Source organism: Anopheles gambiae, chromosome 3 (assembly GCF_943734735.2).
Source record: "Anopheles gambiae chromosome 3, idAnoGambNW_F1_1, whole genome shotgun sequence".
In the NCBI taxonomy this organism is placed as follows: domain Eukaryota; kingdom Metazoa; phylum Arthropoda; class Insecta; order Diptera; family Culicidae; genus Anopheles; species Anopheles gambiae.
In genome coordinates this window covers 19,913,435-19,935,236 of record NC_064602.1, presented here as the reverse complement: position 1 = coordinate 19,935,236, position 21,802 = coordinate 19,913,435, and the positions used below count along the sequence as shown (strand labels likewise).

Below are 21,802 nucleotides of genomic sequence, written 5' to 3'. Positions count from 1 at the left end.
CGAGAAGCATCCCCACCGCCCAGTCCCCGATCTAGAGTACTTTTTAATGAACATCCGCCCGCTAACGATAATGACCTACGCACCGAAATAGACCTGCGATCCCCTCGGCCTGCTACTTCCTTCCAACCGTTTCCCCCCGAACTAAGAACGGATCGTGTTGCAACCACGTGCAAACCATTATTGGAGGAGGTCTCCACAGCTTCAAAAACACGTTGCGCGTTCATCAATGGACCCTCGCGGGGAAGGGCTATCTATAAGCTATCCAAGATGAAAGGATCGGGAAAATCCACAAGCACAAAACAGTAAAGAATATTAAGGTTTTTGTTCCCTTTAAAACGACACCCAGCTTCCACACGTTTACGCGTCATCTTGCGCTACCTTTTCTTGTCTTAATCAGAGGCCAAACGGCAAGGCGTATTAAAGCACACACACTGTATCAGTAGAGTGACCTTCCCGTTCGGAGCGAACTAATCGGTCGCCTCGAGAATGTCGCCTTAGTTCAAGCTCCGCATGACATTTATCATTATCTACCGTCGCGCAGAGGGGGCGCGCACGCGTACACGCACCGTTCCAGCGATCAGGCGATCAGAGCGGGGCCAATATGCGGGCGAATCTAAACAGGTTGGCGGGTTATAATAAATCTTCCGAGTCTACGCTCGGGGATGGTAATTGTGCCGGGTCGGCGCACATTTTCTAACGGTGTGACAGGTGCAGCGTGGCGAGGCTAATACCAATTGGTAAGCGATCGTGGACCACTGCATTTTTTATCCAGCTAAACGGTCCGATTAAGGTGTTTATGGGAGCATTTTTTTTGAATGGTAGTAGTAGTTTAATGATTTGTGGTGATAAGATAACTGTTTTGTTGTTGCAATGTACTGCTTAATACTGTTTCCATCTAGATTATTGATCGCGTTCGTTTGCACCAATCGCAGAAAGGGTGTATTCAATCAATCTGTTACCAATAGCATAACAAAATCAATGATCGCTGATCTAGCGGGCACTGTGCGGGGAACATTTCTAAGTTCAAGATTCTCTTGTTGTTTACTATTTATTTATTCTGGTGAACCCATTCAACTCGAGTTATTTCAAAGGGATTTTTCAAACCTGCCGTCCTTTGAACAAATAACAAAAATGGCTACCATTGCAATATGCATCCTTCTAACTATACCGATCATCTCTTGCTAAGTTGTTCAATTGTTCAATATGTGTAATAGCAGTAAATCATTGTAGTTTATTTCCTTCAAATGTCGAATATCAAACTGTGATTGAAAAATTGCCGACTTCATAGTGATGCATAGGCATAACAGGCAGCATAGTTTTCTTATATTTGCATAAAAACAAGAACATCTTATATTATCTTAGAACCTAATCAACAGTGGTCGAGCTATCTGTCTGACAATTATATACCTTACTATGTTTCATTGAAATGACACTAACAAGGGAGACAGAAAATAGACATAACAAAAATATAATAAAATAAAATGAATAAATACAAAAAAAAAACGTTATTATTGAATGTACACCAATACGCGCATTACGAGCAGTTTTATGTCTATACATTTTTAACATAAATAAATACTACTCCATCTATAATATAATAGCCTAATATATACGAACCTACTCCAATATTCAAACCGAAATCTTATTGCAAATCATAACATAGATTTGCAAACAAATGAATTTTAAGGAACTGTATAGATTACGATACTGTTTTTAGGTTCTTAATCTAACCACCCTATCCACAAGACATAACATCTATTTTTTCCACTAAACCAAATTGTTAATGCTTACACTGTTTTTGCTCCAAATGGAAAATGATACGGTGTCCGTATCCATCATTCGACAAAACGTATGCAAATGAACCACAGCACAGGAAGATAGCAACAACCAGCAAGCAATTACATTTACATGCCTCTTCTCACCTCTTAAACTCATCACTATCATGCAGCTAAGTGCACCTTCTTCCATTAATGCAAGCGCGTGCACTCGATCATAGTGATCATTTCCCATCGTTCTGAAAATGGCTCCATTCTCGTTAAACTCTGCTACATCGTTAAACACACGACCCATCGACCGTATAATTTCCTTGTTCAATTTACCGCGCAAAATAGAGCGCCTACTCGCATCGTAAACAAACTGATCCTCCATCACGTTCCGACCGAATGCCCTTATTATCATTAAAATGAGTGTGTATGTGTGTGTTTTTTCCTTCCAGCACAGGAAAATTAGTCACAAATCCTGCACACCCAGGTTCACCCAGCAATCGATAAACCAACGCAAACGGTTCAATTAGGAAGCGATCGTGCCCTGGCAGCCCAAAACCCTCACTCGCCGCTTGAATTGATTGCACAACGATCGTGCACGATCGGCCAACGCTGAACTGGCCGCAATGCAGCAACCTACTTTTCTGTGACGACGACCCAATATGCCAGTGCGAAAAAAAAGGGAAGGTGAGGAAGGTGTCCCGGGCGGAAAATGTCGACGAAAAACTACTTTCCATTTTCATCCCGCTGCTGGCTGCCGAGACGACGGTTACTACCATCTTGCACAACGGACACACACAGACACAAAGATCGATGCCGTTCCGTTTTGCTACGACGACACCGTGACACGGCGGAGTTAGACAGTGGTCCCTCCCGCTTCATGGCACCTTCGCGACCACCTGCTGACACTACTACCCGCTGGAACTTTGCCGAAACCAAGTGCTGCGAGCTTGTATCATGTATATTTCGAATTTTAGACTGCACCAACTGCACCACCACCACCACATCATCGATGGTGGCCAGCCCTGCCACTTACAGGTGTGCAGGTGTGCCATCCACCAAGCAGCAGCCAGGGAACAGGAAAAACCGCATTCGCGCTAAGGTTTCCATCGCTTTGCACACAGTTTAGGACATCTCTTGCGCCTCTATCCGTGTTTGTCTGCCGACGTAGGTGCGCTCGGCACATGGTGCGCACTTCCACGTTCTTGCATTCCAACTGGAAGTTTCGTTACATGCCACCGCACCGCGAAAACCTGGGCGCGAAATACCAAACCTGCCATCGAGCACACTGTCAAACCGCACCGAACCAACACGAAAACGCTGGCATCCCACATGTGCGGTTTAAAGTGGGATTATTGCCCAATTTTGCGCTCCTTCTACGTTGGTGCACCGCGCACGGTCGATTGGGTTGCTGCGATTGCGAATCGTGATTTACGGCGCATACGCACTAAGGTGTACTGGCGCGAGCCCGTCGACGGCGTGACTGAATGACTGCAGACACCTTATCAGAGGCGGGTGCGTTACACTTTTGAATGTTGAAACGTATTTCCAATGAATATTTGCCATTTCTTATAGGTTTTTTGGACGTTTCCCAATGGCTTCTTAATTCTTAATTCTTACTGTCATTTTTTGAATATGTGTTACGACTACAATACGAATAATTGACAGGGATTAGCATGATTTTTTGGATATTTTTTTTAAAGATTTGTGGATGTTTTTAGAATTTGTTTGATTTATTCTAACGTTTCTTTAAACTTCTTTGTTCTATTAGCTGTTGAAGTTATAGAATTTCTTTTCGATTTTTCCTATTAATATTTCTGAATATGTCAAAGTATGTGGGAAACAAACATTAAACTGTGGGATAAATCCAAAAATAATGCAGTATAGAACTAATAATCATGGGAATTATAGTATTTCCAAAAAACATAACGGCCATTAAAAATGTTTTTAAATTCTTTATAAGTAAGTAAGTAGTGTTAGTAAGCTAAAGGAGAACCATTTAAAACAAATATTTGTAAAACTGTCAATACATCGTAGAATGAGTTGATAAAATGTTAAGAAATATGCTACATAAGATTCATCCCCAAAAATTGTTCCTATTTAGTGGCTGTTTTAACGGTTACCAAGCCCCACTCTCACACTCACACACACACACATTTCAACCACGATCACGTGGGGCCGTATGGCGGGTATGACATGACGCACCGTTATCAAACCGCGTCCGTGGATGTCCTTCACGGCTACCTTGCGCGCGGAAATGGGTCAATGTTGAGGAGAAGATTCTGCAAAATTCCCATTGCCTTCATCAGTTTCGTAAACAACTTTGAACTCTTATCGAACTCGTTTGGTTGTGGGAGATCGACAAAGCTTCCGCACGGCGTTAATCTTCAGTTTTACCAACGAATCGATGCGCATCTCATTTGCGCGAAGGGTTTTGGAGCTTTTGTCTGCCGGTCTCAAATAGCCTAATTTGCATATCTCACCTACTACTGCTGTGGTTCACTCGAGATTAATGATTCACTCAGTTCCCGTAAAGGAAGTGAAGCGCCAAAGTGCCAATGATGTATGAGAAATTGTTCCGCTCTTTCTTAACCATCCATCACGCTGACCGTTGCGCGTCGAAGGTGCGAGGTGCAAAAACACACAAAAAGGGTCCCGGTGTTGCTTTATTCCGGTGAATGCAACACACCTGCCGACGTCAATGGCCGACGACTTGGCTTGGCTTGGCTCAAGGATACTTCCAGTGCCGTTCCGGTACGACAAAGACCGCAAACCGTTCCATTCACCGCCTTAATCTGCGGGATGGTGCAGACTTAAAAAGAATCACGATCACTCACTCACCCACCACTACTGTCAGGATCCATGCCTCATCTCACCCATCAAGGCGGTGCGCGATCTCAAGCACGATCCCCCTCGGTTTTGTCCGCGTGAAAGTTATAGACTTCGTGATGCGAATGACTGATAACTATATGTACACGCGACTTCATGCCGGGACCGGGCGGAACGGTACTGAGCCATGTGATCGGACCAGCGTGATAAGAAGCGTTCAGTTTCACAAAAATACAAACAAAAAATATGACACAATGATGCAGGCGGGACAGAAAACGTGAGTCCGAGTCGCTCGTGGTAATAGTGTCTTAACACTTCGTCAAACTCTAAAACAATCTCGCTTCCGTAATCATGGGGCGACGACTCGACTCGGTGGATGAGAAACAATGCGCAAGTAAGGGAGAATCCATTACCACGGCATGGCACCGTTGGTGCGTGTTTGTGATCTGTGTTCAGGTAGCTTGTTCAACCTTTAAAGGTTGTTAGGTAGTTAAACAGGTGTTGGGAAGATTTTTACGGAGAGATTGGTTTTAATGTGTAAATTGCGTATAGTAGGTTTAGTGTAGTTTAAACACATTCGTCTTGATTAATGAATAAAACGTAAAAATGTGCATTTTGAAGATATTTTGTTGAAACAATAAGAGTCCAACCAATGCTAAAGATATTCTGTTAACATAACATAGTTATCAATAGGCCTAGTAACCGTCCGAATGTCTTGGTTCTAGAACAAGGACTGGTTCACGATCCGCTTCATGATTGAAACAGATCAAGGTATAGTTGTCCAGTCCGGAATAAAAAAAAGTAAGAAGTTTATGCACAAAGCTTGGATCAGAGATAATGGTATGAGGACTGGTATAGATTCAGTACCAATTCCAGGACCGGTATGAGTATTGGACCAATCCCAGGACCGGTATGAGGTCAGAACAGATTCAGAATTGCAATGTGGTTGCAAGATCGGCATGGGTTCCGGATCAGTTCTAGGTCCCGATTTGGGACAAGAGCAGTTTCAGGATCTATTTTGGGTTTGGGAATAGTTCCAAGATCGGTATGGGGTCAGGAGCAGTTTCTGGACTGGTATGAGTTCAGGAACAGTTCAGAACTGGTATGAGTTTAGGAACAGATTCAGGAATAATTCTAGAAAGGATCGACATAGGTTCATGATCAATTCCAACATCGCTGTTGGTTTGGGATCAATTCAAGGGCCGATAAGAATTAGGGATCAATTCCAGGCCCTATATGTGCTCTAGATCTGTTCCAGGATTAATGTGTGTGTTATGGACCAGTGCAAGGATCGCTACGGGTTCAGAATCAGTTCCAAGTCCAGAGTGTGTTTAGTGTCAATTCCAGAATTTTAGTTCAATTGAATAGTTCTAAAGGATATTTTAGGACCATTATGTGATCTGATTCGATTCCATGATCAGTTCCATAAGCGATGTGGGTTCTTAATCGGTCCAGGACCGGTATGAGTTGAGTATCAATGTCACTGGTATTAGTTTATTATCATTTTCAGGAGCAGTATGGGTTAAGGATTACTTCCAGGACAAGTATCGGTTTGTGATGAGGGGGATTACATACCAGTTTCCGAACCGGTATGTAACCAGAATCAGCATCAGAACCGAGATATGATTCGGGATTAGTTCCAGCCTCGATGTGGAGTTAGATTCAGTTCCAGGACCGGTATGAAAATGGATTTGGAAGCCGTTTATATGGACATAACCCTCTGTGGTAAAAGGTGTCTTCAAATTCTATTGTGCAGCCCTGTAATTGTAGCATTAAACACAATGATACCTCAATAATATGCGTAGTAATATCATAATTACTAATGTATATTGAGTATTACGGACCAAACCTCGGACCCAAACATATATTGTACTGATCCCATAGAACCGGCTGCGTAGCAGACAATGTAAAGTCGCTCCGACCCCTGACAAGGGCTTGTTGTTTATTGACTATCCATGTTAACCTGTTCCCAAAATTCAGAACAGGTATAAATGTAAAAAAATAAATAAAAAGCTAAAAATTCCTTTTGAATCTTACGACCCGGCCCAAAACGTACAGTGCCGTCCACACAATTCAAGAGAAACAAGAAGATAACCCCCCAACACTTGTTTTTTTGTTTCGTTTCTTACACACAAAATGCATAATTTAACCATTTGTTGTACAATGTTTATTCGCTATACATGAACCTGCGATACATAATGTGAAATGAGCCTTTCTTGGCATCATTTTTGCATTTCTAAGGGATAGTATGCTCGTTCAGAGTGATTAGAAAGTATTGAACCGAAAAAAAGCTTTTAAAGATAGCTGCGTAACGCTAAATATTGGGATATCATTGCGGGATCCAAACATCCATTCAATCAAAGCTAATTAATTCCGCCGTCTCTGGCTCGAGTTTCGGAGCGACCGGTTGTGCCTGCTGGGGAGCCGGTGGAGCAACAGCAGCGGGTGGAGGAGGAGCAACCGTAACCGGTGCAGTATCCGGCCCAGGTGCCATCGGCGCCGGTGGCATCTGCATGGTGACCTGCGGTGGAAGTTGACCCGGTTGCTGCTGCTGCATATCGGCAGCGTTCGGTGGTTGCATCGGATTTCCGCCCATCAACCCAGTCGGATGGCCCGGGGGTGGTGGTGGTGGTAATTGTTGCTGCGGTTGTTGCTGTTGTTGCGGCGGTTGCTGCTGAGGTTGCTGAGGTGGTCCCATCATCGGTGCACCTGGCATGTGACCGGGCGGCATATTCATACCGCCCGGTGGTGGAACCTGCCCCGGCATCACGTTCATCCCCGGTGGAATAATCCCGGGCTGGCCCGGGGGTGGTGCTTGCATCGGTCCTTGCTGCATCGGTACCTGCCCGTCCACTCCCGGTGCAGTCGCACCCGGCATTCCGACATACTGCCCGGCGTGCTGGGGCGAAAACATTTGCTGCGGTGGCTGCTGCGGCTGCTGCTGCTGCTGTTGTTGCGGCGGCGGTTGATACTGTGGCATGGTGCCGTTTGTTGGCGGCATCGGTCCGTACGGTCCGTACCCAGGGGCCGGATATCCACCGACATGGACCGGTGATCCCTGCGGACCCGGGGCTGGCCCTGGTCCCATGAATGGGAAGGCCGTCCCCATACGATACTGCGCCTTCTGCTGCTCCTGGCGCATCTGCATCTCGCGCTCCTGCTCCTGGATGCGCTGCAATGCCACCTGCCGCTGGTACTGCAGATACTCCTGCTTCTTCTTGCGCATAATCTCCAGCTTCTGGGCCATCTGCAGCTGGCGCTGCCGTTCCTGCTCCTCCGCGATGCGCTGCAGCTTCTCCTGATGCTCCTGCCGCAGCACGTCCAGCGCGGCGCGCGAATCCTTGATCTGCGTCAGCTTGTCCTGCAGCTGCTCGTACCACATGCGCTTGTCGTCCATGTCCTTAATGAACGTGAGCAGCCGACCGTGCAGCGAGGTCACGTTCATGAACAGCGTCTGCACCGCGCTGTCGCACGAGATGCTCCTCCCGCGGCTCGAGTTCGATTTCATCCGGTTGACAAAGATTTCCACCTGCGTTTTCATCATGTTCGAGAACTCGTCGATCTCCGCGTCCTCGGGCGCACTCTTCGTCATCAGCAGGCTCGGCTGCAGCGACGGCATCGGGCTGGGCATCGGGCTCGGCGCCGATGGGGAGGCCGGCGATTCCATCACCTGCCGCTGCTCCCAGTAGTTGCGGTTCAGGTAGCGTGCCAGCTCGGGGTCGGCCGGCGGTTCCTCGGCGGGCGATGGGCTTCGCTTTACCTGTGCCTGGGGCGTCTGCGGTTCCGGCGATTCCGGCGCCTTGCTGTGGAACGTGGCCGATCGGCGAGCCTGCGCCTGCTGCTTCGTTTCCGCCTCCGATTGGCTCAGCGCGAGGGCCAGCTGCAGTTCCTCCTCTTCGCGCAGCTCCTCGTCCGTCTTGCGGGCGGGGCCCTGTGCCTGCTGGGCCAGCGAGCTGCTCAGATACTCGGCCGGCAGATCCTCCTCCTCGGTCGGTTTCTTCACCAGCGTGCCCGCCGGTCGTTGAAGCTGCGCGTAGCAGCCGTCGCACACGCGCACCTCCTTCTCGATGCCAAACTTGGGCAGCGTGCTGTTCTTCGACGAGCACTGGGCACAGAACACCTGGCCACAGTTGCGGCAGTGGTGCTTGCGCACCGTGAACGTGAACTGGGACCGGCAGCGGTGGCACACGTCCCCGTCCACCCAGTCCGGGGCGATGTCGGACGAGAACATGGCGTCGGCTTCCTTCAGCTCCGGGAATTTGTGGCCCTCCGTTTTCAGAATGTTCATCGTATCCTAGACGGAAAAGCGGAAAGGAGAGGAAAGAAGTGTGTGCATTAATGAACAGCAGCACCGAGAAAATGTAAACATGTACATTGAGTGACGTCAAGGGTTAATGTTTGCCCATCAAGACAAAGGAACAGCGAGCTGCCATAATAATATTGCCAAGGAAGACATTTAAAGTCTGAATCTGATTAAAAAAAGACTCTTTCCGATGTAAATCACAGCAAATTTGGAAAACGTATCTGATCTGCACTGCACTTTACAGTCTTCACACTTCTGTTTGTAATGATTTGGGTGCAAATTTGCAATGAAAATCATTACAGGGGTTCCCGGGAGTTCTCATTGCTGTGGGACACTTTATTGACTCCTTCTTGCGTGAAATGAACTTAAGGTAATGGGAAATAGACTCTATAGCACCCTTGTTGAACAAATCCAATAGGAATTTCGAAGGAGCCTGTTCAAAAAGGCAGCCATAGAGTCCAACTTCAAACATACGAATATCATTTCCACTACGAAAATGTAAAGGAAGTGTCCCACTACTATGAGAACTCCAGAAAACGACTATAAAACATTATTCTCCTCATGGCACGATATTAAGGAAATGAAAAAAAACTGAATAACATGCATAAAATACAACAATTTCCTCAAGATCCGTACCGCCATGGTAAAGCGCACTGGTGAGTCACACTCTGTCTGACCCTCACACAAATCCAATTAACAACAACACACTGAATACTACACCAAGACCGACGTGTTTTTGTTCTACACAGGCGTTGCATTCGCCTTCAACGCTGGCAACCGACTGTCAACTCGTCGACAATGCGCACACACAAGGCACGACGAACGGCACCTTACCTTTATCGAGCGATACTTGATGGTGGACCGGAACGCGTAGGCCCAGGCCTGTATCAGCTCAAGCATCTTTGCCCGCACCTCCTCGTGCTTGGTGGTGTTGACCAGATTCTGGAACAGCTCGCAGTTGGCCTTGTTCGCAATTTCATCGTGCACCGGCGTGCCACAGTTCTTCACGATGCTTTCCAGCGTCAGCAGTGCGTACATGGCCGTGATCGGGTTCGGCGATTGCATCTTCTTCTTCAGCGCCCCAACGGCATACTTGGCGCTGGAAGATAAACAAGGAACCGTAAGCAAAGAATATTGAAAGGATATGACTCTCCCGTACCGCACTTACTTCACATCACCCTGCCGGATTGTATCACAGATGACCAGAATCGCTTGCCAGTCCGGTTCCAGGTTGAGATTACTGGTGGCATTTTCTAAGTTGAGCGAAAAACAACATCAACACATACCTCCCTTTGCATAGTTCTACCTTTTCACGAGCAACTTACCCAAACTTTTGTCAAACACGGACGTACGAAACATTGTGCAATTGGTGGTGTTACGGTGTTTCGATCCGACTGGTAAAATTACTATTTGTCGTTTTTTGCTTCCCAGTTCAGGGTGTATTTCAGCAGCACAGGAAGTGACTCAAAAACACAGATGATTTTGCTTTCTTTTCGGGACCAGGTTCACTGGATGACGTATTTACGAACAAACAGAAATCATTTGCTTTTCTTTTCTTTCCCCTCCCTGATAAGCCACAGCCGTGTGATGACAGCAGAACGTTGAGGTAGTGTGCGTGAGCTCACTCGCTGTCAAAACGGACAGCTGACTGGAGAATTGTTTTGATGTTTTTGAATTGACCGTTAGAAGATATGAGGAGAGTTTCATTCAAAATAATGTTTACCTTTGCATTTAAATTCAAGCAAATATATTATTTTACATTTCATTTCATTAAAAAAAAATGCTTCAATACTAATGAAATTTGCATTTTGCTATAAACAACAAAAAAAGGCTATCTTTATTTATTTTCCCATTTGTTCCCGCTACATTCATTTACAACGTACAAAAAACCCATACTCTCGTGCCCGGTAGACCAAAAACTCCTCCAATCGATCAATATTTCGGCTTCTCGGTCATGATGGGCTCGGGTGCCGTCACCGGGCCCGGGCTCATACCGGCCGCCCTCAGCTGCTGCTTGTACTTCGACAGCCGCGCCCCCATAATGATGGCCGTAACGATACAAATCACCTGAAACACGATAATAATTACCGTACCGGTTGCGATCATGTGGGTGCGTGAGCCAATAAAATCCGACATCGGCGCATGGCAGCCACGCTCGTGCGGCATACAGCCATCATCCACCCGCCGGCAGCAAGAGTTCGGCAGATCACGCTCCGGATGGAAGTTGGCCCAATCGGCGTACGATTGAATGCCGCAACAGTTCATCTTTTGTGGGGGCGAAGAAGAAAAAATTAGCACCTGTGTTACCATCCTTTTGAAGCATTTTATACATACCTCATTCTGCATGTGGTTGAAGCTTGCGCGCATAAACCTATCCGAGAAGAACTTCTGTATCGCGATGTTCATCCGGCGGGTAAGCATACTGTCCACCCGGTTGTACATCGAAAAGGCGGCCGACGCGAGTATGATTTCAAGTATCACCATCAAACCAAACATGCCCGCGTACTGGAAAACCAAGAAATGAATCATTTAAACCTACACAAACCATTTCACGGCGGTGCATACGTACCAAAAAGATCATTATCACATTTTCGAAAATAATACCGGCGAAGCCAAATATCGATAGAAACACTAGCACGATACCAACCGCTATCAGGAAGTGAGTGGCACGCACAAAGTCGTTGTCGATGAACACGGTGTACGTCGCGAACAGTCGATGCAGGACGGCACCGACCACGATTTGTATGATTTCAATCACCTTAAGGGGTGAAAATGGAAAGAAAGACACACAATTAAAGGAGAGTCGATGTTTCACAGCAAAAAGCACACTTACGACACACATAAACGTTAGCATCAGAATCAGATACTTGATCATATTGAGCGCTCTGCGACCAGACCGCATTTTGAAGCTTTCAAATTCGATCTTTTCCACTTAAAATTGATCTGCAAATAGAGACAACAATATAATACGTTAACGAGTCAATTTCACAACTGTTTTTAAACACCAAAATACATACACTATCCCGCTTTGAAAAGAACAAAATCGACTGTCCGCTCCCGTTCAATCAGACCAGCAGTGGGGAATGGCAAAATCGCAGCAGATAAACGCTCGCCCTGGTCTTCCTTGACTCACACACGGAATGGGTGTAAGAGAAGAAGAAAAACACAGTCCATTGTATCGGAGGTTTTATCTCCGCTTATTGTGCGTCGTGTCCTGCCGATATCTTAATCACCTGCCCCGCTAATCCCTCCCGATTTCGGTTTATCGGGAGCAAGTGTGGACAAAGCGCTGGGTGGTGAAATTATTCGCAATCAATGCTTCACTGTTCATTACCATTCCGGGTGTGCTAGGTGGCAGAGTAATTAAATCGGAATTATTTCGCACACAATCTTTCGAAGGTTAAAGTTCTTTCAACAAAAGCTAATTAGAACAGCGTGTGTGTGTGTGTGTGTAAATTACCCTAAATAGTAATTCTTTCGACTGTAAACAAAAATGTCTAATACATGAACCGGTTGAGCTTTTAAAAATAATTCCTATCGTTTTGTTTTATTACGCGCGCCCCCCAAAGGGGGCTCCGAAGCGACAGTGCAGAGCTAGAAAGATAAGCTCCTTTACACTCGCAGCCCTGCCCCCGCTCCCTCCCTCCCACTCGCCCACCCCAAAGGTGCTGGGGCCTTCATTCAGAACCGAAGGTCCGGTTTGTACTTGGTCATGTAGAGGTCCAGCTTCTCCCAGAAGGCCATCAGGCAGGCTTTGTCGAGATGGCGCTTCGTTCGCGAAATGTTCAGCACGGTCACAGCCCATTTGGCCACGTTCGCGTCCAGCTTGAGATCGTCGTACCGTAGATGAAAGGCAGCGACTGTGGAAACGTAGTGAGAGTATGAGCAAAACATGGCTAAAAGAAAGTTCCCATGACACTTACTTTTGGAGAATATTTCCACCGGATTGCCGTCCCACGGCCAGCCCTTGAACTGCCAGGCCGGTCCCATCACAAACACAGCCACCACCCGGTTCCAATCGTGCGCCGTCAGCTTCGAGGGGTTGTCTATCACGCGGTACGGCACGGTCAGATTGCCCGCCTTCTGTCGCTGGATCAGCACCTCGGTTTCGCGCGAACATCCACCACGCTTCTTTTCGTCGGTCGTAATGAACCTACGGAGCAAACGGAGGGATAGAATTGGATTAGTTTGAAACAAAGCACAAGCACCTCCATACTCACTTCAGATCTTGCAGCACATCACGCGCATTGTACATCGTAATGAGGCTCGTCGTCGCCGCCGGTATGATGATGATCGGTGTGCGCGACGTCCGCTTGCTGGGCGCATTCTGGGCCAGCATCCGGGCCTGGGCCGTCGGTATCAGCTCCTTCGGCCGGCCCGGCGGCATGCTGGCCGACAGATTGTTGTTGCTACTGCTGTTGTTGTTGTTCAAGCTGTTCGGCTGCGCCTTGTTCTGCCCCGCCTGGCCCTGCGTTACCAGCTTCAGCGACATGCCGTGGTACGTACCCATCGTGTCAATCTTGAAGCCCTCCGTTTCCTCCTTCTGCCGGTTGAACCGTTCCTGATCGTAACGGTTGTACTGCGTCGGTTGGGGCTGCGGCCGTATGACGCGCGGCGGCTCGGGCAGCTTCACCGGCTGCTGCGCCGGGCGGCCCCGGCCCTCCTCCCGGTTCTTGATGCTCTGCAGGATGGCGAAAATGTTTTTGGCAAATATTTTCCCATTGCTCTGCAGGATGGTTGTGCGGGTGCGCCACTGCCGCTCCCGGCTCACGATGTCCTTCGTCGAGTCGACGTCAAAGTCGAGGATGACGCGCAGATCCGGCCCGACGCCCATCGCGTCGTCGTTGTCGGTGCGCTTGATCGTGACCTTCTTGTTCGCTAAACGTTTCGCTTTGATGGCCGCAATCTTCTCCACCGACATCGTTTCCGAGAGCGATCTACGACAAAAAAATAAGGAAAATTGTGTAACGGAAACTGCCAAAGCTCACGGTGGACAGCAGCACATCCACTCACTTAATGTTGTCTATGTTAACCGACGCCTCCTTCTTGTTCACGTCTAACCGGGCGGCCAGTTGCTCCTTCACCTTCTGCACCTGCGTGTCCTCGTACCGGGCCTTCTTCGCCAGGCTGTCCAGCCCGTCCGACTCGGCCGGCCGCTTGATCTGCGTTGGGATCTCCAGCGGCGCGCTCTTGTCGATGCTGGCGCAGGTGTTCGTTTCGCCATTGAGATACTGCAGCAGCTCCTTTCGATCCGGCCGATTGACGGCCGGTATGTCCTCGGCCGCCGCCTGCCGAACGTACACCGAATGCTGCAGGCCCACATTCTTAAGAATGTACAGCAAACACTCGAGCGTGTAGTACTCCTTCGGGGCACCCTTCTTTCCGGAGCTGCAAACAAGTAAACACAAACAACCAGCCCAGCCAGGAGCAGTGTTGGCGTGTTAGAAAGAGAGGGAAGGGAACACAACCGTGGGCAATTCGGGGGCGGGCTAGCCAGTTCGGGCCTTACCCATATTTTAGGTAGTTGGTTTTCACGTTCTTCGGCCAGCTGAACTCGCCGAATATGATCTGGCCATCGCGCTCGATGATTTCTTTCTTGTTGATGTTGTACTGGCGCAGCAGACTCAGCGGATCGGCCATGGCTGGTGATTACACTCGCTTTGGTTGAGGTAATACGCGGCTTCGCACAATACCAAACCACAACAATCCCCGCTACCCCCGGGGGGTGGACGTTAACTTAATGCTAATTTGAAGCGCGGGAATTCACTTCTAAAACGCGGCACGCGGTCGCCACGAAAACGGTACACGGTTCTTTACACAGCCTACGAAACTACACTTTAGCAAAGAGTTTTTGCAGCAAAAAAGAAACACACGCACTACGCTTCTATTTTCCTGTCAATGGCGATTGCTTTGACAGATGCGCTCGCGGAGGACAATCGGTGGACAGTGTGTGGTCATGTGGTCAATTTTTATCCTTTCTTTGAAAAAAAAGAAAATTAGGAGAAATTTATTCTAAATTCATTTTTTTAAATCTAAATATGGTTTTTATCAAAAATTAAATAAAGGAAAGCATTTAAAAATCAACAAAATTGGGAAAACTCTTAAATAGTTGAAGATTGTTTGTCGAAATGCTGGTGCTGTGGCCGTAGCTGGTGCTAGCCTTATTTTCATTGATTTACTTTTATCGTTGAATTTATTTTCTTCTATTTTTTAAATAAATTACGCATTATTGTGTACGATTTATTGCTCAACTCTTTTTACCATAAATTAGATTTTAAAAAAATCTTATTTTACTATAAGACGACCCACTGTTTGGATAACGATTCAAATCAGGAGCAGTCCGCAAACAGTCGCGTTGGTGACAATTTTTTAATTTATATTTTCTCCTTCAATTTACTTAATTAAAACATAATAAAACTACGATAATGGTAACAGTTAATTTCTCGGGGCCATTTTATTTATCATTGACTTCTATATCACTTCGTAAATCTATCTCTCCTTTGTACAAATAAATCCTTGCAGCACCGGAAATACGCGGACACACCTACCCCCACACAAACAAAAGCCCTCTCAAAGCTTCTGTTTGCCCGCCGTCGGTAGCACGGTGGCCACGTTCGATAGCAAACTCTCCTCGATCGCCTTGATACTACCGGGCGACGGTGTCGGTGCCCCAATGTCGGCCACAATATTTGGTACAAGGTATTCGCCGCTGCCCTGCTCCCCCGGCCGCTCACCACCACTCACAAACACACCCGTAGCAGCGATGGCACCACCACCCTGCAGCTCGACCGTTGTTTCCCCGCTCTTCTTGTCCTCCCTAAACTGCCAGTGCTTTTTGTTCAGCAGAAACAGTGCCATCAGCAAGGGCAGATGGAGCAGCGAGAAGCGGAACAGCTTGCGCGAGCTTTTACTGTCCGCCTTCTGATGGAAATCGTACGCCAGATAGGCAAAGTAAGCATTCAGCGGAAGCGATTCCAGCGCGAACCAAACGTTCGTCACATCCAGCGCGGGAGCGAGCAGCGACAGACCTGCAATGAACCCGGTATGCCGCAGGGAAACGCGCGTACAGAGAGCCGGGTGTGAGTTGGCCATCATTTTGTAGCCGGCCTTAAGATACTCCGGCCGGATGTTCCACGACAGCGCGTTAAAGTGAGGAAACTGCCAGCAGTACAGCAGCCCGGCCAGGATCCATGCGCCGGCGCCCAGGTCGCCGCCGGTGCAGGCAGCCCAGCCCATCAGCGGCGGAATGGCGCCGACGACCGAGCCGACCCACGTGTTCAGAATACTGTAGCGTTTCATTGGGGTGTAGATGCTGGTGTAAAGGATGAGATTGGCGGCGCCCAGGGCGGCCGTCATTTCGTTCACGCCGTAGTACAGCATGCTGCAGCCGATCGTGCTGGCACCGAGCGCAAAGCCGACCGCGTGCAAGCGCCTAAAACACACACAAAATGAAACATTAAAAACAATGAATTGTATCACTGCTTACGTAGCTACTTACGAGAGATGTCCTTTAACGAGCACTCGGTTGCGCGTGCGGGGCATTTGTGCGTCGAACGACGTTTCAATGACCTGGTTGATGGAGTTGGCCGCACCCGAGACGAGCGTCGTGCCGGCCGAGCAGAGCAGAAACGTCCCCAGCTCGAACGAACCCGGTGCCATCGCATATCCGGCCATCGCGGTCATCACCACCAGGGCTGCAAATGGGGCAAGAGAAGCGACAAATTACGCATCGCCAGAAATCCCCCTTCCTTATCTGTGTGCACTTACACGTCAATCGGATCTTTGATAACATAAGATAATGGTAAATCAACCGACTGAGCCCGGGGAGCGACGTCACGGAGGCAACCACTTCCTTCGTGCCATCTTCACCGCTCTTGCGCAGCGTTCCGACCGATTTACTAATTTCACTAACTATGGCTTTAGCGTCCACTACCGGCGGTACAACGGACAGCGGGACGGCCAACGGAACGGCCACCGGTCGATGGAGGGGAGCCGTTTTTGCCGCATCGCCTTCATTACTTCCGCTGTGCTGCTTCCGGATCGGGTACAGCTGTACGACCGCACACGAAGGGTACGCTGTGCCAGTGGTGTCCTGTGTTTGGGAGGAAATAAATATAGCAAATTTAAAAAAAAACACACACACAGAAGCGTCAGAGGCCAAGAATAGAGCACAGTTGAGCACGGGGTCTCCCTCACTCAAGGTAATTTCGTCACACCGTCGAACGAAAGGGCGGCCGCTCCGCTCTTGCTCATCGATTGATTACACAATCAAAACAACATCACACTACTCTATCCGTACTTACCAGCCGAGTGCAGAAGGCGAACGGTGGACGGCGGTGACCGCTGGTGGCTTTCGGTCCGGCTTGACGCACGAGGTCGCACCATAGCCGCCCGTTTGCGAGGAATTTATGCATTACACTGGGCGGCACAACACTGGGAGCATTTTACGTTGCGGCAACAGGCAACAGAACTCGAGCAGCTCGATAGATGGGGTGCGTTTGCACCTAGAAACCCATCGCTTTGGCGAGATGCCCCGGTCACTGTTTTGTGCTGCCCTAGCGGGTTGCTGGCGACGTAAAGAAAAAGTTACCGCACGTGAAAATGCTGCTGTCAAATGCTTGAAGGGTTGCAAATCGATGAAAAAACAGTGGGAAATTCCATCAACGCATATTTATTTGAATGTAACAATTATTTTCATTAAAAAATAGAGAAAAATCACAATTAATTCAGGGTGAAAGTAAAACATGAAACATTAAATAAATTTATAATTTTGTTTAAAAAATACGCAAAATCGATCAAACAGTTTCATCGACAATTTGCACAACAAATGTCAATCGCGCCGTCGAAACGTCAAACCGTGTTGTGTTCAATTCGCAAGAGCAAGAACGAACGGTATCACAATTTCTGACCACCAAACGAGCCCCAGCAAAAGATGAATTTCGTGCAAGAAAATAACCACGTCCTGTACCTGTGGGCCGGTACGGTGGGGCCCGAGATCGAGCAGGAAGTGAACGCAATCAAAACCATTCCGAACGTGCAGGTCAATGTGGAAAACGTAGAGCGCCTTCAGCTTGGTAAGTTCTGGAAGCAAGGCCCGTCGTCCCGTCCGAGTTCTGTACAAAAATGCCCTCCCTTTAACGATTTGCCTTGTGTGTTTTGTTACAGCCGAGTACGGAAAGTCACAGTTTGATGTAATTCTGGCCCAAGTTGCGACTGGAAATTCTACCCTCGTTACGCTGCTGGTCAAGCTGCTCAAGCCCAAGGGGAAGTGCGTGTTTCGGGATGATTCAGCAGCGAGCGTCGAACAGGCACGCTCTAATCTGCTGCTGGCGGGATTTATCAACATTGTGGCATCGGACAGTAATGGTACGTGAGAGGGGTTGGGGCCGAACCAAACCACAATCTGGTTTTCTGTGTGGTTTTACATGTGTTTGTGGCTGTATTTGCAGTGTATGTTGCCGAGAAGCCAGACTACGAGGTGGGATCGAAATCGAAGCTATCGTTTGCGAAAAAATCTAACGTTGCCGCCGTGTGGAAGCTGGACGACAACGAGGAGGAGGAGCGCATCGACGACGAGGAGCTGCTGGATGAGGATGATAAGGCCAAACCGACGGAGGAATCGCTGCGAGGTAAGCACCTGGAATGACTCATACCTCTTCGATAGTTTAATTGTCAATTCGGTAATGCTACCCAGTTTGTGGAACGACGGGCAAAAGGAAGGCATGCAAGGATTGTTCCTGCGGGCTGGCCGAGGAGCTGGATGCGGAAGCAAAGGGCAAAGCACTGACCGACACATCGGCGGCGAAATCCTCTTGCGGAAGTGTAAGTTATTAAAACAGCGATCCTCTTAGCTGGAAGAACATTGCATGCTGATGAGTCCTTTTTTCCCTCCCGTTTTACAGTGCTACTTGGGAGATGCGTTCCGTTGTGCCACCTGTCCATATCTGGGCATGCCGGCATTCAAACCGGGCGAGAAAATCGTGCTCACCGATACGCAAATGCAGGCGGACATTTAAACCACAAATCCCGGTAACAGTATCCTGATAGAACGTTACGTTTAAAAATAGAAGTCTTTAGGATGTGCATTTGCGGGTGATATGATAGAACGGAGAGAGACAAAGAAGGAAGGATAAGAATAAAACAAAAAGCTTTTGCTAATTATTTGCCTGGAAAATGCCGTCTGCAGCAATTTTCCCATCCTCTTTTTTATTAACATTTATCTCGACACAACGTTCACTAGCACACTACAGCTTAAAATTACTAGCGATAAGGTTTTCCGTGTTTTTCTTCTTCTTTTTCGTCCCATCCGTCTTCGCCTTCACCTGCGACCGGACCTCATCCTGCAGCTGCGAAAAGAACGCCGTCGACGATTTGGACGGACCGGTGGAAGTTTCCGCCATTTGCTGCACGTTCTTTGCCTTCGTCACCTTCTTCAGCAGCGACGTTTGCAGCGCCCGGTTCTGCTTGGCCATGCCGCTCGCGCTGGCCTTTTCCAGCTGGCGCTGTTCGCGTTCCGTTTCGCGGCGGTACTTTTCCCGCTGGAAGCGCTTCTTCAGCCGCCGCTCGCGGTTCTGATCCGTCTTGGTGCGTTCGTCCTTGGACATGACGTCGCCCTTGGGTCGTCGGTGCACTTCCTCCGGTGCGAGCAGGGTGGCATCGCTCGTTGCAACGGGTGCAACCTCCTCCATGCTGATGGCGGGCGTGTTGGTGAGGATTTTCAGCTCGGGGAGGGCCGGTCGCGGCGTGTAGTGGAAGTTCGAGAGCGCATCGAGCTGGGCCAGCACCACCTTCATCATGCTCCGTATTTCCTTGTGCTCTTTCGGTTCTTCCTCTTCGCCCGCTTGCGCTGAAACAAAGAAACAAAAACGTGTTGTGAGAATGTCGAATTATAATATTGACTACTGTTTGGGATGACAATCACCACCACCAACACCACCCTTACCTGCAGCGTCCGGGTTTGCTAACTCGAGCTGTTTCAGATAGTCCTGCTCGTACACCTGCGCCAGCGACAGTTTGCTCTTCTCCCCATCCAGCACCAGCTGCTTCCGATACTCGCGCGGATTGTCCGGCGGCCGCACCTTGCGCTCCACATCATCGAACGCTTTGTTGCGGATGCGCTGCTTGATGATGTCCTCGAGCCGCATCGTCGTGTCCTCCGTCACGACCGGGGCCGGGCGGGTGGTGTGCTCGTACTGCAGCACCTCCTCCAGCAGCGAGTTCTTCGGTCGCGTTTCGGCCGAAATTTCTCCCTTCAGCTGCCACGGCTTATCCTTCAGCATGCCTGCTTCCATTTTGGAAATCTTCTCCTTCAGCTTCTCCTGCCGCAGCTCGTACGACGATTTTGGTCCGTCCGGAGCTTTCTCCTCCTCGCTATCACTCGTGTCCGGTTGATCGATCACTGCTTTTTTGGGCGGTTTTTCCGACCGAGGCGGAGACATGCCGTTTTCGCCTTTGTAGATTTCGTACCGCAGCTTCCGGTTGCGTTCCATTTCTGCCTCGTCGGAGAGCTCACCTTCCTCTTCATCTTTCTGACCATCAGGACTTTCATCTTCATCTTCTTCATCGTCTTCATCATCATCCTCCTCATCCTCCTCTTCCGCAGCACTAGCATCTTCCTCTTCCTCTTCTGCATCATCATCCTTCTCCCCCTCTTCATCATCTTCATCCGTATCATCATCCTCATCTTCTTCGTCTTCAAAGAAGTCGGAATATTTCAAATCTGAAATATCGCCATCGTCCTGCAAGTGGAGAGAAACCGTTTAAATTCAAAATAATTTTGACTCCATGATAGGAGTTCCCACGGGCACACGTACCTCGCCGGTGTGTTCATCGAAATAGTCCACCTCGATCAGTGGATTCTTCTCAGCCAACCCGTACTGCCGGCGCCGTTCACGTTCATCCTCCTCGTCCAAAAAACGGGCCATATCGTCCAGCTTGAAGAACCGATCATCCACGACCGATTTCTTCCCTTTCGGTTGCTTTTTCTTCTTTTTGCCATTTTTGTCCTTTTTCTTTAGCTTTTTAGACTTCTTTTCAGTTAACTCCTCGTCCGAATCCATTTCTTCGCCGTCCTGTTCGTCCTCCTCCTCCTCCTCCTCCGACTCCGTCCCATCGCCATTTGCTTCATTTTCCTCGTCCGAACCCTCCATCTCCTCGCCGGACGAACCCGCCCCGGAATCATCCCCCACCTCCGATTGCGTTTTGGTGGTGAAAGGTAGCTGCAAACGTTTTTCGTTTTTCGAAACCACCTCCAGAAACTTTTTCAAATCTTGATCGATAAAGTGATCGTTCTTCAGCTCCAGCTGCTGCCAGATCTGCTCGTCGTCCATCTCTTCCGTAACGAGCTCGTCCAGGTACGGCAGGGCCGGCCCATCCTGCGTGACGGTGGCATTTTTCGTGCCCCGATCGTAGATTTCCTTCACGAACTGCTTCAACTTCTTTGCCAGCGGTTTCTGCACCCTGAAATAGGCGAATTAATAGTTTAAGCGTGTGTTGTGTTCCCGGACAACCACAACAATTCCAAAAGGGGTGCTTACTTCATAAAGTTCTCCGGATGTTTGGTGTGCTTGCGGAACTCTTTGACGTACGATTTTAGGTCGAGCTGCGTGCCCGCCAGCAGCGGAGATGCCGTCGTTGCTTTAACCATTTTGTTACGACTGTTTTGTGTGCTGTAATTCCACTTAGAATGATTGTAGCGGCTCGAGCATTTCTGGAGCAATTTTGGCGAGGAAATGTGCTACGAACGCCGCACGTGTGTTTTGTGTTTTGACAGTTCGACAGTAAATAAACCCGGGCGGCAATGTTAGTGGCGGCTACCTAAGGTCGGCGGCTATTTTGATGCATTTGAAATGTTATTTAATTTTCGAATAAATTGGAAAAAGCGACTTCATCAAACACGTTCAAAATA

The 21,802-nt window shown here is 48.5% G+C and overlaps 6 protein-coding genes across 7 annotated transcripts; 1 reads left to right on the top strand and 5 right to left on the bottom strand.

Moving 5' to 3' along the window:
* Positions 1-6,736: 6,736 nt before the first annotated feature.
* Positions 6,737-10,493, bottom strand: LOC1279855 (hepatocyte growth factor-regulated tyrosine kinase substrate). 2 transcript variants are annotated; one of them, XM_061662985.1, is made up of 4 exons: positions 10,221-10,493; positions 10,064-10,148; positions 9,730-9,994; positions 6,737-8,886 (listed from the first exon to the last, which is right to left on the bottom strand). In XM_061662985.1, exons 1-4 carry the CDS (start codon positions 10,252-10,254, stop codon positions 6,946-6,948), a joined length of 2,325 nt encoding a protein of 774 aa, XP_061518969.1. In that variant the 5' UTR covers positions 10,255-10,493; the 3' UTR covers positions 6,737-6,945. The 2 variants fall into 2 exon arrangements, with proteins under 2 accessions (XP_061518969.1, XP_061518970.1); XM_061662986.1 differs by lacking the exons at positions 9,730-9,994; positions 10,064-10,148; positions 10,221-10,493 and adding an exon at positions 9,532-9,700.
* A 197-nt stretch (positions 10,494-10,690) lies between these two features.
* On the bottom strand, positions 10,691-11,854 carry LOC1279854 (tetraspanin-6). The gene is made up of 4 exons (XM_319633.4): positions 11,729-11,854; positions 11,465-11,653; positions 11,230-11,400; positions 10,691-11,160 (listed from the first exon to the last, which is right to left on the bottom strand). The coding sequence occupies exons 1-4, from the start codon at positions 11,795-11,797 to the stop codon at positions 10,828-10,830; spliced, it is 762 nt and encodes a 253-aa protein (XP_319633.4). The 5' UTR covers positions 11,798-11,854; the 3' UTR covers positions 10,691-10,827.
* A 554-nt stretch (positions 11,855-12,408) lies between these two features.
* LOC1279853 (parafibromin) lies at positions 12,409-14,817 on the bottom strand. The gene is made up of 5 exons (XM_552757.3): positions 14,405-14,817; positions 13,909-14,283; positions 13,116-13,832; positions 12,819-13,048; positions 12,409-12,755 (listed from the first exon to the last, which is right to left on the bottom strand). Exons 1-5 carry the CDS (start codon positions 14,533-14,535, stop codon positions 12,577-12,579), a joined length of 1,632 nt encoding a protein of 543 aa, XP_552757.1. The 5' UTR covers positions 14,536-14,817; the 3' UTR covers positions 12,409-12,576.
* Positions 14,818-15,324: 507 nt separating this feature from the next.
* Positions 15,325-17,568, bottom strand: LOC1279852 (protoheme IX farnesyltransferase, mitochondrial). Its single transcript, XM_061662983.1, has 4 exons — positions 17,199-17,568; positions 16,663-16,987; positions 16,394-16,589; positions 15,325-16,327 (listed from the first exon to the last, which is right to left on the bottom strand). The coding sequence occupies exons 1-4, from the start codon at positions 17,307-17,309 to the stop codon at positions 15,466-15,468; spliced, it is 1,494 nt and encodes a 497-aa protein (XP_061518967.1). The 5' UTR covers positions 17,310-17,568; the 3' UTR covers positions 15,325-15,465.
* A 168-nt stretch (positions 17,569-17,736) lies between these two features.
* On the top strand, positions 17,737-19,084 carry LOC1279851 (anamorsin homolog). The gene is made up of 5 exons (XM_319630.4): positions 17,737-17,969; positions 18,061-18,261; positions 18,345-18,524; positions 18,590-18,717; positions 18,798-19,084. The coding sequence occupies exons 1-5, from the start codon at positions 17,828-17,830 to the stop codon at positions 18,909-18,911; spliced, it is 765 nt and encodes a 254-aa protein (XP_319630.3). The 5' UTR covers positions 17,737-17,827; the 3' UTR covers positions 18,912-19,084.
* LOC1279850 (U3 small nucleolar ribonucleoprotein protein MPP10) lies at positions 19,038-21,678 on the bottom strand. The gene is made up of 4 exons (XM_319629.5): positions 21,432-21,678; positions 20,709-21,354; positions 19,838-20,633; positions 19,038-19,741 (listed from the first exon to the last, which is right to left on the bottom strand). Exons 1-4 carry the CDS (start codon positions 21,539-21,541, stop codon positions 19,140-19,142), a joined length of 2,154 nt encoding a protein of 717 aa, XP_319629.5. The 5' UTR covers positions 21,542-21,678; the 3' UTR covers positions 19,038-19,139.
* Positions 21,679-21,802: the final 124 nt, after the last annotated feature.

Coding starts and splice junctions, on each gene's coding strand:
- LOC1279854 (XM_319633.4), bottom strand. CDS start 11,797: ATGCGGTCTGGTCGCAGAGCGCTCAATATGATCAAGTATCTGATTCTG. Junction 11,654..11,728: donor TGCTAACGTTTATGTGTGTC/GTAAGTGTGCTT, acceptor TCACCCCTTAAG/GTGATTGAAATCATACAAAT. Junction 11,161..11,229: donor TCAACCACATGCAGAATGAG/GTATGTATAAAA, acceptor CCCCCACAAAAG/ATGAACTGTTGCGGCATTCA.
- LOC1279852 (XM_061662983.1), bottom strand. CDS start 17,309: ATGCATAAATTCCTCGCAAACGGGCGGCTATGGTGCGACCTCGTGCGT. Junction 16,590..16,662: donor ATCAAAGATCCGATTGACGT/GTAAGTGCACAC, acceptor CCCCATTTGCAG/CCCTGGTGGTGATGACCGCG. Junction 16,328..16,393: donor CTCGTTAAAGGACATCTCTC/GTAAGTAGCTAC, acceptor TGTGTGTTTTAG/GCGCTTGCACGCGGTCGGCT.
- LOC1279855 (XM_061662985.1), bottom strand. CDS start 10,254: ATGTTTCGTACGTCCGTGTTTGACAAAAGTTTGG. Junction 10,149..10,220: donor CGTGTTTGACAAAAGTTTGG/GTAAGTTGCTCG, acceptor CGCTCAACTTAG/AAAATGCCACCAGTAATCTC. Junction 9,995..10,063: donor ATCCGGCAGGGTGATGTGAA/GTAAGTGCGGTA, acceptor TTTATCTTCCAG/CGCCAAGTATGCCGTTGGGG.
- LOC1279853 (XM_552757.3), bottom strand. CDS start 14,535: ATGGCCGATCCGCTGAGTCTGCTGCGCCAGTACAACATCAACAAGAAA. Junction 13,833..13,908: donor GTTAACATAGACAACATTAA/GTGAGTGGATGT, acceptor TTTTTGTCGTAG/ATCGCTCTCGGAAACGATGT. Junction 13,049..13,115: donor GATGTGCTGCAAGATCTGAA/GTGAGTATGGAG, acceptor TTTGCTCCGTAG/GTTCATTACGACCGACGAAA.
- LOC1279851 (XM_319630.4), top strand. CDS start 17,828: ATGAATTTCGTGCAAGAAAATAACCACGTCCTGTACCTGTGGGCCGGT. Junction 18,262..18,344: donor TGTGGCATCGGACAGTAATG/GTACGTGAGAGG, acceptor CTGTATTTGCAG/TGTATGTTGCCGAGAAGCCA. Junction 18,718..18,797: donor CGAAATCCTCTTGCGGAAGT/GTAAGTTATTAA, acceptor CCCGTTTTACAG/TGCTACTTGGGAGATGCGTT.
- LOC1279850 (XM_319629.5), bottom strand. CDS start 21,541: ATGGTTAAAGCAACGACGGCATCTCCGCTGCTGGCGGGCACGCAGCTC. Junction 21,355..21,431: donor CATCCGGAGAACTTTATGAA/GTAAGCACCCCT, acceptor CGCCTATTTCAG/GGTGCAGAAACCGCTGGCAA. Junction 20,634..20,708: donor TCGATGAACACACCGGCGAG/GTACGTGTGCCC, acceptor CTCCACTTGCAG/GACGATGGCGATATTTCAGA.